The sequence below is a fragment of the Sinocyclocheilus anshuiensis genome, unplaced genomic scaffold (assembly GCF_001515605.1).
Source record: "Sinocyclocheilus anshuiensis isolate Anshui unplaced genomic scaffold, SAMN03320099.WGS_v1.1 scaffold1719, whole genome shotgun sequence".
Classification (NCBI taxonomy): Eukaryota; Metazoa; Chordata; class Actinopteri; order Cypriniformes; family Cyprinidae; genus Sinocyclocheilus; species Sinocyclocheilus anshuiensis.
Genome location: NW_015551147.1, coordinates 791,033 through 804,786, shown reverse-complemented (window position 1 = coordinate 804,786; position 13,754 = coordinate 791,033). Strand labels below are relative to the sequence as shown.

Here is a 13,754-nt window from a genome sequence, read left to right as displayed (position 1 = left end):
AAGAGTTAAAAATTTTAGGGGTTCTGAATACTTTCCGTACCCACTGTATGTGTATGTTCAGTAGGTTTTGAGTAAGGTCACTTGTAACTTATGTTCTATATGTCATTTGGGGACTGAACCAGTATTACATTACACACACACACACACTAAGCTTAGCGCTGTCAATCACCTTCAACACGTCAAAGACGACTACGTGACAGTGATACAGCCAATTTTCTGAATTCAGACACGTCACACACAGATATGATCAGGGACAAATATATTGTATGAAAACCAGTTAGTCCTCCTTCCTGTGGCAAGCCACAAGTTGGATCTGATGTCCCACTAGTCCCAAATAAGTTCTCAGATGTCTTTCATTAACAAAACTCTTAAAATTTATACTCATTGTTTATTTTAGAAGACGAACAAATATTGAAAAACGCACAAAAATCCCTGCAAAAGCAATATGCAAATTAAATTGTATTTATTAAAAATTCTTAACTTTGTTTAAAAAGTTAAAAAATAACTTAAAATAACTTAAAAATAAATTTGCTTTATAATTTGCTCAATTAATGCCACAGCAAATGTAGTTTCTTTGCCATTTACCATTCATGTCTGTCTGTCTGTCTGTCTTATCTATCTATCTATCTATCTATCTATCTATATAATGGATATCTTATTTATATACCAATATATATGAACTTTTAAAACTCTATATGCATGAATTCATAAAAGTTTGTATTTCTTAAAAGTTACTTAAAAGTTCACAATTAAATGTCATTTATTCTGAATTCCAAAATATAAACACCACCTTTGGGTTACGCAATTCAGAACGGTTGTACAATAAAGATGCATAATCTTAAAAACAGACTGATTTACAGTGCAAATTTACAAAAAAAAGTGTGACAATATACCTGACTGTTCCTTTGTTTCCTAGCTTTTAATTCTTTGTAATTTCCCAGCTTCAAATGAGTACTTTTGTATTTGCTTGTCTAACTAATAATGGGTTTAATTTCTTGGAACCTCACTTTGATGTTTCCTAATGGTCCCAACTCGAAATTTAAATTTTATTATGATGGCCACTCATCCTCAAAAACATTTCAATGGACACACTTGCATGCACACATACACACACACAAATATATCTCCAGGCTGTAATTATTAGTTTTTATGAGTTATGAGAATTATGAGTCAGACTTACCATCCTGTCATCTTGTGTTCTGCTGTGTCACAGATCAGTCTAGTTTGCTTAATTAAGCACACTGGCAGTGTCTCACTAACAGCTGGAGCCTGAGTTAGCATACACGCTAACAGCAATCAGAGCGAGATCAGACACTGTTAGCGTGCTAATCGCTAATCAGTTTAAGAGATCAGAGGATTAATTTCACTTGCTGTAGTCAGCGTAGAGACACAAAAGTACATGCAGGTCTACCTGTAGAAAGAATATCAAGGCAGGAAAATAGGGATTCAGTAATACTGTTGAATGGCTAAAGGGATAGTTCACCAAAAAATGAAAATTCTGTCATTAATTACTCTCGAGACCTTCATTCATCTTTGGGACACTAATTAAGATATTTCTGATGAAATCCGAGAGCTTTCTGACCCTTTATAGAGACAGCAATACAACTTTTTATACTTGAAGGCCCAGAAAGACAGTAAGAAAGACACATTTAAGGCCCAGAAAGATAGTAAGAAAGAACATCGTAAAAATAGTTCATGTGACATTAGTGGTTCAACCGTAATGTTATGAAGCTAAAAGAATACTATTTGTGTGCAAAGAAAACAAAAATAACGACTTCATTCAACAATTTCTTCTCTTTGTGTTCCGAAGATGAACAAAGGTCTTGCAGATTTGGAACAACATGACGGTTAGGGTAATTAATGACAGAATTTTCATTTGGGTGAACTATTCCTTTAAGATAATTTTGTGATAAAGCCACTACATACTTTTCTTGTTTAAAGAAATCAGAGTTGTGAGTTAGGCCTGCTTCATGTTAATGAAAGGAAAGGGGAAAAAAGCAATTCAGGTTATTATGGCCATTTACACAGTACATTGGCTCCCAACTTTTACTAATGGAAGAAACATGGAAGAGCAAATCACAAGTGAGGGTGGCACTGCTTCCTAAACTCTACAAAACCAATAAAATAGCATTTAGTATTTGTGGTCAAAAAATTACAGCGTAATACTCCAAATTTCTCTGACAAATTTTAAAATTCATGATTAAACAGAAGTAGCAGCAGATATTTTCCTCCATATTATGATGTACATCAAAAGAATAAAATGTAGATGGAGGCAGATCTGAATACGAGCCTGCTGATGAATGTAAGAAAGGGATGGGGTTTAAACGGATAGTTCACCCAAAACTGAAAATTTAGCTATCATTTACTCACCCTCATGTCGTTCCAAACCTCTATGAGTTTCTTTCTTATGTTGAACATAAAAGAAGATATTTTAAAGAATTCTGGTAATCAAACAGTTGATGCTCCCCATTGATTTCTATAGTATTTCTTTCCCTACTATGAAAGTCAATGGGGACCAAAAATTGTTTTTGGGTGAACTATTCCTTTAAGTGGACAAAATGACTTGACACTGGAGACCATCACCAAAGAGAAGTCTGTCGCTTCACTGGAAGACCAATTTATGACATTTTAATAAAGATTACAGGGTCAAAAATAAATAAATAAATAAAACCTAAATAATTAAAAAATACAAAAATGAATGCATGGATTTTTTTTTTTTCTACAATAAAATAAAAATCCTGCAATTAGAAAATAGTAAATAGGAAGAAGAATTTCTGTTTCATGGCAACTTAGGGAAAAAATGAATTTTATTACATTTGTTTGCTTTATTAGATATCAGTTATGTCTAACAGAATTCAAAATTTAGCAACTAAAACAGTGGCAAGCAACAATGTGCTGGCATGTTTCTCTTATGTATATGGAAAACACACGTTTACAAACAAAACAACTTTGACCATATTGATTAATAAAAAACTGTTTTATCAGAAAAATAATGACATAATATATATATTGTATCACACATTCCTGTGGGTGATATGAGTGGACGTAAACACATGCATGTGTAATAAACCAATTCATCAGTATTCTTGTTGCTAAATTCAGGATTTTATTTGCATGCGAGTATGTTCATATATGAGAGAAAGAGACGGGGAAGAGAAAGAGCAAAGGAGAGGGGTGACTGCTGATATTCAGTCTGAAACCCCGCCCCGGGGTCGTCAAGGCAACGGACACAGGAGAGTAACCAATGGCGACACAAATAGAGCACCATGAAAAACACACTCACTCTGAGAAAAGAGCACAACACATACACACCCTCCTCCCATAAGCTAAGCACATTTCACACACTCATTAACGGCTTTAAAGCATAGATCACAATGCACTTACCGACCCTCTTTCTCACTCTATTTTGACCTTATGCAACAACATTATACTACCCAGACATCTCAAGATAATCTAGACGCAAACACACACCTAGGCTACGCACTTAAAAACAGGTCACAACTGTCCCCGCTTCACACACTTGCCCTTTTATTCCCGACTCACACACATTTCTGATCCTGTAATATGGCTGCCAGTGTGCTGCCATCTATCCATGTGTGACAGACTGCTTGTTTCAGCGCCTGTGTCTGTACGTCTTCGTGTTTGCGTGCAGCCAAACTTCAAAGCATCCCGTTCCTTCCACCAGCCAAGAAGATGAATCTGAAGCCTAGAGTGAGCTATACGAGTTTGCACATCTGTGCGTGTGTGTGTGTGTGTGTGTGTGTGCATGAGTGTGTATTTCTGGGGCGGCTGTTCTCAGGGTCAGATAGCACTGTAAAAATAAGGAATCGAGAGCCTTGCGGTGGCTTGATCTATGAATATTAATGGCTCGTTCACAGTGACAGTGATTGTCAGCGACAAAGGTACCAAAAGTCATTCATTTTTAACGCGAGTCTGTGGTTTGAGGTGACAACATGAGCGACAGACAGTGAGCGACATGACAGCATGATGCAATATGGTGATTATTGATAATTTGCTGGCCTCAAGTGATTTAATTGCTTTCATCATAAACAGTCTATGAAAAATAAAAAAACATTTTTATATATATATATATATATATATATACACATAGCCTTCTCCATTTCTCTATCAATTATTTTATAAAACATAGTACAATTTGACAATATAAAAATATAAACAATAACACCTATAGAATTAATGCTTTGAAACATTTTAACTGTAAAAAATATGAACATAGAAATATGAAATTATGAATAGAAATATGGAATTTTAAATAAAAATACTGCATCTTTTCACAGATGCTGCTCAAAGCAGTCTTTACTTGGCTGCTTGAAGTGATACTTTTCACAATACAATCAATTCTAGATCAAGTCCAACCTATATTGTTTTTTTTAAAATCCTGTTTCACTCTAAAATACATCACATTATGGAAGTAAATTGATTTATGAACACTGTTTTTGTTGACATCCCCAGAAAGGACAGATCATCCAGGTCTGAACCACAGTATTACCAGAAGGCAAAGGCCGGTTATTAACCACATTAAGTGCTGGTACACGCAGACACATGCTCACCCATCAGAGCAAATCTACTGCTACTTCCCATCAGTGCAATTCTTCATCAGTTCTCATTTCTGCTCCAAGCTCTCTGCTCCATCCATACACTCTCACAAGACCTGATAATCCCTTATGAAAAGCTATGCTTCATTTGGTGATTCTGCCATAAGCCTTTGATGATTAATTGCAGATTAATAACCAATCCTTCTCTCTGTGCATTATTTAGCCTATAATCACTGATCTCAGGTAAGTATCAAAGTTCAAGGCCAAACCTGACCTGACTTCCGTTCAGCTCATGAAGTGAACGTGGAAGGACATAATCTGATGTTTTCGCCATATTCTTAACCAAAATTCAATATCTCATTTGTGTGTGTGTAAAGGAGATCGTACAATGAGTGTGTGACTAATGGATTAGACAGATAGTCATATAGGAAAGGATGCCAATATGTCTGCAAAAGATAGGAGGAAAAAAAGAGACACACAAATGATCTGAATTTTCTATACTTCATCAGAGAAAGAGAAGTGGAGGAGAATCAAATTTCAAAATTATGTGTGTTTCTTTTGGTCCTAAATAGGGTGGGACTGCTTATTTTTCTAACAAATAATGAAGATTAAGTATTTGAAACTTGTTTGAAAACAATCATTATTTTTGCAGTTTGCTATTTGCTGACACACAGAAATTGTAATTTCCCCTCTAAAGATGTGATTTACATTTTAAGATACATTTTTTCTCATTTAACAATAAAGATACAATATTAAAATTCTATATAAGTTTGTTAATTAAATAAACAAATTAAATAAAAAATAAAAATCAAATGAAAAATCAATTTACAAGTGCTACAAGTGAATTTAGGTATCACATTATAATATACAGTATGAAAACTGGATATTCATTTTGAGATCTGATAAAGATTAAATTTAACAGTATTCTTTATTATTTGTGTTTTTAAAGATTAACTGTAAGTGAGTGTTTGATGATATTAGATCAAATCTAAATTTAAAAAAAACGTAAATGTGCAATATACTGTATCCAATATTGACCAAAGCAAGTGAATCAGAACACCTCTAAAATTTGTACATAACCAAAGGGGTACCAATATATTGTGTGTCCTTCAAGAAAATGAATAGTGTGGTGTAGAGGCTAAGGTTCAGTGACAGTAATTGTAAGGTTGTTGGCTCTGCATTTACCATCACCATTTTGCCCTTGTGTAAGTCACTTAACCCTAAGTTGCTACAAGCAGACTGTCCCTGTAATAAGCTTTTGGCACCACTGCACAAACAAAATCCCATTAAAGATGCAGAATTCACTACATATTCTACCTGATTCTGTAGGAATAAAGAAAGTGTTCACTTGTAAGCAACAAACACCAACATTTCAAACATGTTAAACATTCAAATGTTGGGAAACCAACTAACAAGTTCACAAAAACACCAACAAACTTCAATACAAGTTGTCAGATTTCCGGTGCACTTCACACTTAAACTTCTAATACAAGACAGTGTGCATGAGTTGACATTACTGTACTTCTAACTCCAGTTCTGTCTGCACAGCCATACAGTAATACCGAACACTACTTTAAGAGAGCAAAAGGAAATATGTGCACATTTGTGTGTGTGTGTGTGTGTGTGTGTGTGTGTGTGAATACACACAATCCCATCCACAAGCCATGTTTATATAACTCTCTTCAGTCATGTGGGAGTTCCTCATTTAGTCCAACATAATACACCATTAGCACTGCCATTTCTTTCTCTTGAACTTCCGGCTCTCTTTGTGAGGGTGATCGCTGGTCTCAGGTGCATTTCTGAACTGCGCTTCTGAGCGCTGGAATATGGCCAACAGATTGAGGGAGAGAAACAGAGAGAGGGAGGAACAGGCAAATGTAGGCAGATCTCTCTTGTGATGTTTCTGAAATAGAGCCCTCTAAACACACGCTCAGCAGAAACTCTTCAATCACGTCTACATCTTCAAACAACATCATTTTGTCTTTTTTCTGCTCCAGTTCTCTTATTAATCTCATTAGACCTTTTACTGTCACAGGACATTTCGCCTCCATCACATTTTGAATTCATTATGTTCTGCTTCTACATTTTGGTCATTTTATATCTAATTGTGAAGACTGTTAGAGACAAATTACTAATTATAGTAATAAACTATATTTTTGAATAGACTATATTGTTAAGATTATATATTTTTAAGATGTCATACCCACTACAATAACTGCAACAGTGCATAAAAGTCACAAAACATGTAGTAAAAACATTAAGTGTACAAATACATGCATATGCACAATTAGTGAATGAGACATTGTTGATTTGAAGTGAGATATGCGTTAGTCATCGCACTGGTGGAGCAAATGCACATCAAAACAACTCATTATAAAGGCACAAACAACTATTCCTGTAATTATTAGTGCTAGTTTCAGTAAACAGGGCGTGTAATGGAAAACCAGGTAACGTTATAATTATTCTTCCTCTCTTATGCTTGAGTGTTTAACTACTGTTATTGCAACCACATGGAATTAAAAGTATGGAAACCTCAGACAGCAACCGTTGTGCAGATGCATTGTTGCATGACCATTCACACACCTATAATTATCTGTTATGTACTCAAAGCTTTCTGTTGTGTGTGTTTCAAACTCATGTCACATACTATGTTGCGTGATGGTAACTTGCTTATGTGTTTATTGATTAATTCTAGTAACCCAAGGGTTGTTGGTTTAAACACCTATGGGCTTCCCTATTACCCATGTGCCCTTGAGCAAGGCATTTAACCCCAGGTTACTCCGAAGGGACTGTTTCTGTTGTAAATGTAGTGCACAGTAAAATGTTTTACATGAGAGCTACATGAATATATGGAAATGGAAATGAAGGCATACCTTTTTGTAAATATGTTTTCTGGAGTATAAAATAAAGATTTGCAAATAAAGCTCCTATCTACTTAAAAAGGAACATGGGAAAATCTTGAATATGAAAAATCAGAAATATAAAACTGAAAACAATGGAATGATATTTTTATACATATATATAAAAATTACTCAAAGAAGGCATTTTGGCACTGTTGTCATTGAATACATGTAATTGCTTAATATATGTATTATTACTATAATTTTTAGTCCATAGAGAGAGAGATGATGTATGCATACATGTGCTGGATGTATGCATACATGGATTCATCCCAATATTGAGTCTACAGGGTGTCATCAGAGAGATATTTAAATATGTATTTAAATATGTTCTCAGAAGAGAAGGGGCAGACAGTGCAATCGGTGGATTGGAGGTCCAGAATGTGTGATATGGGCCAAAGAGCTTCATCGCTGCAGAGCCAAATGGCCAGCAACACTAGTACCCAGACTGCCTCATCAGCACCTCAGACTGTTACAGCTCACTAATGCTGTGGATTCTTTCCTGATAGAGTTCTATCGGTTACTTACACACACACATAACACATGGATTTACACTTGCACGCATACTCACACATCACTACGACAATCTAGGACATGTAGGTCTACTGTCAATCAATCTGTAAACACAACACCACAGGACTTATAACATAAGTAATAAGGTTATTCATATGGATTTGCTAATCAATCGTGGTGATTAATATTAATTGCTGTCAGGTCAAAATGTATCCTGAAAGCCTAAAGATACATTACCCCTCTAGTGTAAGACCTGTCTTGCATATGCTACTCTAGTCAGCATGGGGTCTGCTCTCCTTCTGTCTCTCTCCCTGACAGGTGTACAGTTTCGCTCCTCTCCGATCTGTCTCGGGGTGCCCTTCCTCGTGCTAAATATTTCCCCAGACTGCCGTTTGGAACCGTTTGTGTGTTGGATTCTCCTGCAGACACTGGAGAGGCTGGGAAAATCTGTCTGTTTGCTCAGAAGTGGGATTAAGATTACAGAGGGAGCAACAGAATGTTTTGCTCAAGTATCAGTCACGTTTTCCTTTCTAACCTGTTCTGCCGGCCTGGCCCAGGAACACCAGCACACTTTTAGAAACGTATTAATGATACCTTTAGCTTTGAATATGTATTCTTTCATTGCAAACCTTAAAATATAATAAGGTTCAGAAGCTTAAAGGGATAGTTCACCTAAATATTCTTCATCATTTTCTTACCTTCATGTTGTTTCAAACTGTTTTTTGTCCATACACTGAAAGTCAATGGGGTTCAGTGTTTTTCCACAGGAGATCATACAGGTTTGGATCAACATGAGGGTGAGCGAATCATTTTTGTGGAGTATCCCTTTAAGGACCATAAAGAAAAAAAAAATTTCTTCCTTCCTGAATATTAACTATGCAATACCTAGTATAATATTTTACATTTTATGAAAATATTTAAACTGATACATGAAACAGACAATGGAACAACTTAATCATTTTAAGTTTAAGGAAAATATTTTTTGTTAATGATGTTTTGTTTTCCCAGTTATGTTTTGTTAGGAAGCTCTAATGAATATTTCTGTGTGCACAAATCTATGTGTTCGTGTTTACATGTGAACATATGTGTCTGCGCATGTGCAGTTGAGCAGACTGATGGATTGCCCCTCTGCCAAAAGCTCCGTGGCAACGGTTTCTCTAGCTCGGTTATGATTTAGTGCCCTCAGCCCCTTTAAATACACCGTCTCTCCATTTAGACTAACCCTCCCTCGCTCGTTTTGTTTACATCATCTCCTGCTCTCACACGTTTATGTTCCCATGCCTTCTGTCAGCACTTTAAGTCGAGATCTTTTGGGTTCTCTCTACCTTCATCCAAAGAAAAGCAGCTTGTTCTCTTGATCCCGCTCTTTTAGAAATCTATGCTTGTTATTTCTCTCTCATTCTGCTCTCACACTAGGCTCATTTTTCCTTCTTTACTTTCCTTCCTTCTAGAATGTTTTTTTCTTCCTTCCTACATTGATTTCTTCCTGCTTGCATACCAATAATCTTTCTTTTTTCATTGCTTTCATAAATGTATTTTCTGCTTTCATTTCTGAACGTTTTTTCTTCCTTCCTTCCTAACTTCCTTCCATCCAGTATACCAGCAATTTTTATTTTTTCTTACTTCCTGGATGTTTTTAGCCTTCCTTCCAGTACCAATTTTTCTTTTTCCTTCCACCTTACTTACAGTATACCAACAATCTTTCTCTTTCTCTTTCTTTCTTTCTTTCTTTCTATCTTCCTTCCTTCCTTCTTGTATCTCTTTTCCTCCTTTTTCCTTCCACCTTACTTACAGTATACCAACAATCTTTCTCTTTCTCTTTCTTTCTTTCTTTCTATCTTCCTTCCTTCCTTCTTGTATCTCTTTTCCTTCCTCCTTCCTTTTCTTTCTTCCTTTCAGCATTCCAACAATGATTTTTTTCTGTTTCTTCCTTCCATACTAACAATCTCTATCTTTCTTCTTACTTTCCTTTCTGTTTTCCTTCCTTCCTTCCTTCCAATACTAGTCTCTCTTTTCTTTCCTCCTTTCAGCATACCAACAATCCATTTTTTTCTTTCTTCCTTCCTTCAATACTAACAATCTTTCTTTCCTTCCTTCTTGAATGTTTTTTCTTCCTTCCAGTACCAATCTTTCATTTCCTTCCACTTTCTTTCTTCATTCCAACATAGCAACAATCCATTCTTGTTTCCTTCATTTCTTCCTTCTTTACTAACAATCTTCCTTCCCTTCCCTACTACCTTCCAGTATGCCAACAATCATTCTTTTTCCTTCCTTCCTTCCATAACAACAATCTTACTTTCTGTCCTTCCATTTTCCTGAATGTGTTTTCTTCCTTCTTTCTATCAATATCCAATCTTTCTTACTTTTTCTTTCTTTTACCCAGTATACCAACAATCCTTTGTTCTTTCTTTCCATTCTTCCCCCTACCAACAATATTTCTCTTTCATTACTTCCAGTATACCAAAAATGTTTTTTTCTTTCCTTCCTTCCTGAATGGATTCCTTCCTTCTTTCTTTCCTTCCTCTTCCCTTTTCTTTCTTCCTTCCTTCCAGCATACCAACAATCAATTCTTCCTTCCACCCTTCAAACAAACTTTCTTTCCCTTCACTGACAGGTCTGATCTCTCTGGCCGAAGTGGTCGGATCTCTTTTACTTGCTGATATTTCTGTTGCAATGCTCATGAGTGCTGTAAGTGTGTGTCTGTCAGCCAGAAGGACATGATGGTGGCAGAGGGGCTATAATGGAGCACCACGCCCCATGTCAGCATCACACACACACATTCACATCTATGACCGCACAAATGTCAAAGCACACACTCACTCAAACACAGCATGTGAGAAACGTGTAGTTGTGTGTGACCAAAAGACATGGAGTCAGAGCAAATGAGGAACTCAGGAACCATCCGTTAAGGAAATTAGTAGAAGTAATAAATAGTGAAATCACACAAACGGAGGAGAAGAAAAATATTTTTTATATGATTTCAAGTATATGACGTTTATTTTGATTTGACAGCAGACAACATCTCTCTCACTCCCTTTTAGACACTCAATGTGATCTTGGATAGCACCATAGCGACAAGTGACATGAGAGCGGTTACACGTGTGATACTGTCTGTTGATTGGGCCGATGAAGAAGAAAGAAATGTATCGGAGAGATCAATCTCGAATTTTCAAATGTAAAATGTTTCATATGACGTCAGTGTATGTTATTTAAAGATACGGTTCTGATGACAGCTTTTGTACTTTTTTGTGTTGGTCTGTCTTGTCTAAATCTCTCCTTCTTTCTCTTGTTTCCATGACTACAATCATTAACACATGGTTATCTCACAGTGTAGTAACAAAGCAGGCCAAGACACATGCACGCACAGGCGCAAACCATTAAAATGCTGACAAAATGCCTTCCTTGCCAAAACCTTTTACTAATGGCTGAGGTAAATGATGCCTGCCTGAGGTGTAATGAAATATCATTGGAACCCGTACTACACTACAAAAAAAATCATTTTGTTAATCGTAAAAATCTATTACCAAAAATAATTTTTTAAAATCTTAAATAAAATAAAATAACATTACATTCAAATAACGCAAATACATTCAAGATAAGTGTTAATATCTTTAATATCTGAAATTCAAATCTTCTTTTAAAGATGCAAACTGGAAACGAGACAAAAACATTGACTACCTAAATATTTTTGCATATATAGCTTCATTTTTGTCTTGGCCCAAACTAAATTGCAACTACAAAGACTACATATCGTTTAACATTTGTTTGTGTACCAAGAACATTACTATGTGTGTGCGTGTGTGTGTGTATGTTTCAGCTGCTCTGTATATGTTTTTAAAAGATATGAATGTTAGTTCAACAGAAGAATCTCTACATACCACATGGCATGACTCATAAAGAACAAGTACACACTCATACACACACAGAAGCACAGCCAAAAATGGAGGGGCCATTGGCAATAGGTGAAAATCCATTAATTGTTTAGGTGTGTGTTGGAGGGGGTAGTTTGTCCCTTGAGGGCTCAAAGATACCATCAGCCTCAAAGTCAAAGGAGAGCAATGCAACTGCTTTAAGGTATTTGTGTCAAACATCAGACTTCACACACGTTTGATACTAACAGTCAGGCACTGCTGAAAATCATATTTGCATATGATATTAAAACGTTTGTTCCATTTCAATATTTAATTGTGTGTGTATGTGGCGTACATAACTCTTGACAAAAGAGATGTTTTTGTTTTTCTGCAAATTCCCAAATAACTGCATGACAGGACCTGTCAATCACTCAGCATTCCACAACATGCAAATTCAGAAACACAACCGCACAGATGCACAAACAAGCACGCACACAAGTGCTTACACACACAGGCACAAAAATCCTAAACATACGCTTCTGAGGAGAGCACACGGTCACACACACAACAAAAGTGTTCTGAAAGTCTGATAACATCACAAATAAACGAGTCTGATAACAACACATATAAACAAACACACGGCATCCAGCTCAGCACATACACAGCTTCATAAGATGGACATGCTTTCATGAATGCATGACCATTTGCACGTCCTCTTTTCATCTCACTCACACACACGCCTCCAAAAAGTCATTTCAATTAATTCCAAAAAAAATTGGTTCAGATTGTTTAACTGTCAGAAAAGGCACATCGACCTATTGACCTAAACCACACCCACTAATAACCATCTTCTGACATACCAAGAAATCATCAATCAAAATATGCCTCACAGTTAAACATGCACACAAATTTTTTTTTCAATATTATGTTTTGGTATTACAAAGCAAAATAGTTTCAAAAAATTAAGTTTAGAAAAATACTTATATCAAAATAAAATATATTTTTTATTAAAGGATTTAAATTAGAAATATGCTGTGATTGACAGCCAACACAAATTACATCAGAGTCAATGCATTGGGATAGCAGTCTTCAGATCAATAAAAAAAAATAAAAAACCCATAGTTTCCAATCAAAATCCTGACATACACCTCCCTTATTGACTTTTCTAGCTCTCAGTGGCTTTAAAGCATCTTCATCAATCCAGCACGAGCCCTTGAGCAAACAACAGCCAAAACCACAATAACACAACATATTGCAATTCTACCTTACCTTCTTTCCTTTCTTTTTACGGTGCGCTGGTTTGGAGCTACTTTTTTCTTTGGCTTCTTCACTCATTTTGGGAAAGCTGATCCAATCGGACTCCCTGAGCGATCCTCCTTATTCCAACATCCACTCGGATCAACGTGGACCAGGCAGAGAAGTCCATTAAAGCTCCGCTGATGGTGTTTGATGGGAGAGATGCTGAGGGACGCGCACACGCTCTCTCGTGTGAACTCTCTCCCTCTGTGTTCCAGAAGACTCGCCGCTTTCTGTCCGGTGTTCCCCAGAAAGGGTGTGGAGAGATAGTGGACCGAGAGAGAGAGAGGGAGAGAGAGAGAAGGAGGGGACACGGAGAGACAGGGATGGACAGCTTAGTTTAGAACAGAGAAAGGAGAAAAGCAGAGGAGCGTAATCCTGTTGAATAGCCTACCTGCTTTGATCTGTTAAACACACCCACACAGACGATCCTAATATTCACAAAGAAAGAGAGAGAGAGAGAAATGGTGGAGAGAACACATTAAACAAGAGTGAAACAAAACGAGGAGGTGTAGAGGAACAATCAAATGACAAGAAAGAAAGAACAATAGCTGTAAAATGACAAAGAAACTCTTATTCTCACACAGTAAACAGAGATATATTCAGATTGCTGCCAATACTCTGCTCATATGCTCTCT

General features: G+C 36.3%; 1 protein-coding gene across 6 annotated transcripts in view; it reads right to left on the bottom strand.

The window, feature by feature from the left end:
* The window catches only part of ank3a (ankyrin 3a), a 113,624-nt gene extending 100,274 nt beyond the window's left edge, over positions 1 to 13,350 (bottom strand). For all 6 annotated transcript variants that reach the window (XM_016453476.1, XM_016453477.1, XM_016453478.1 and 3 more), the window contains exon 1: positions 13,090 to 13,350. In XM_016453476.1, coding sequence (XP_016308962.1) covers positions 13,090 to 13,155 — 66 coding nt within the window. In that variant the 5' untranslated portion in view covers positions 13,156 to 13,350. The remainder of the gene's footprint in view (positions 1 to 13,089) is intronic.
* Positions 13,351 to 13,754: the final 404 nt, after the last annotated feature.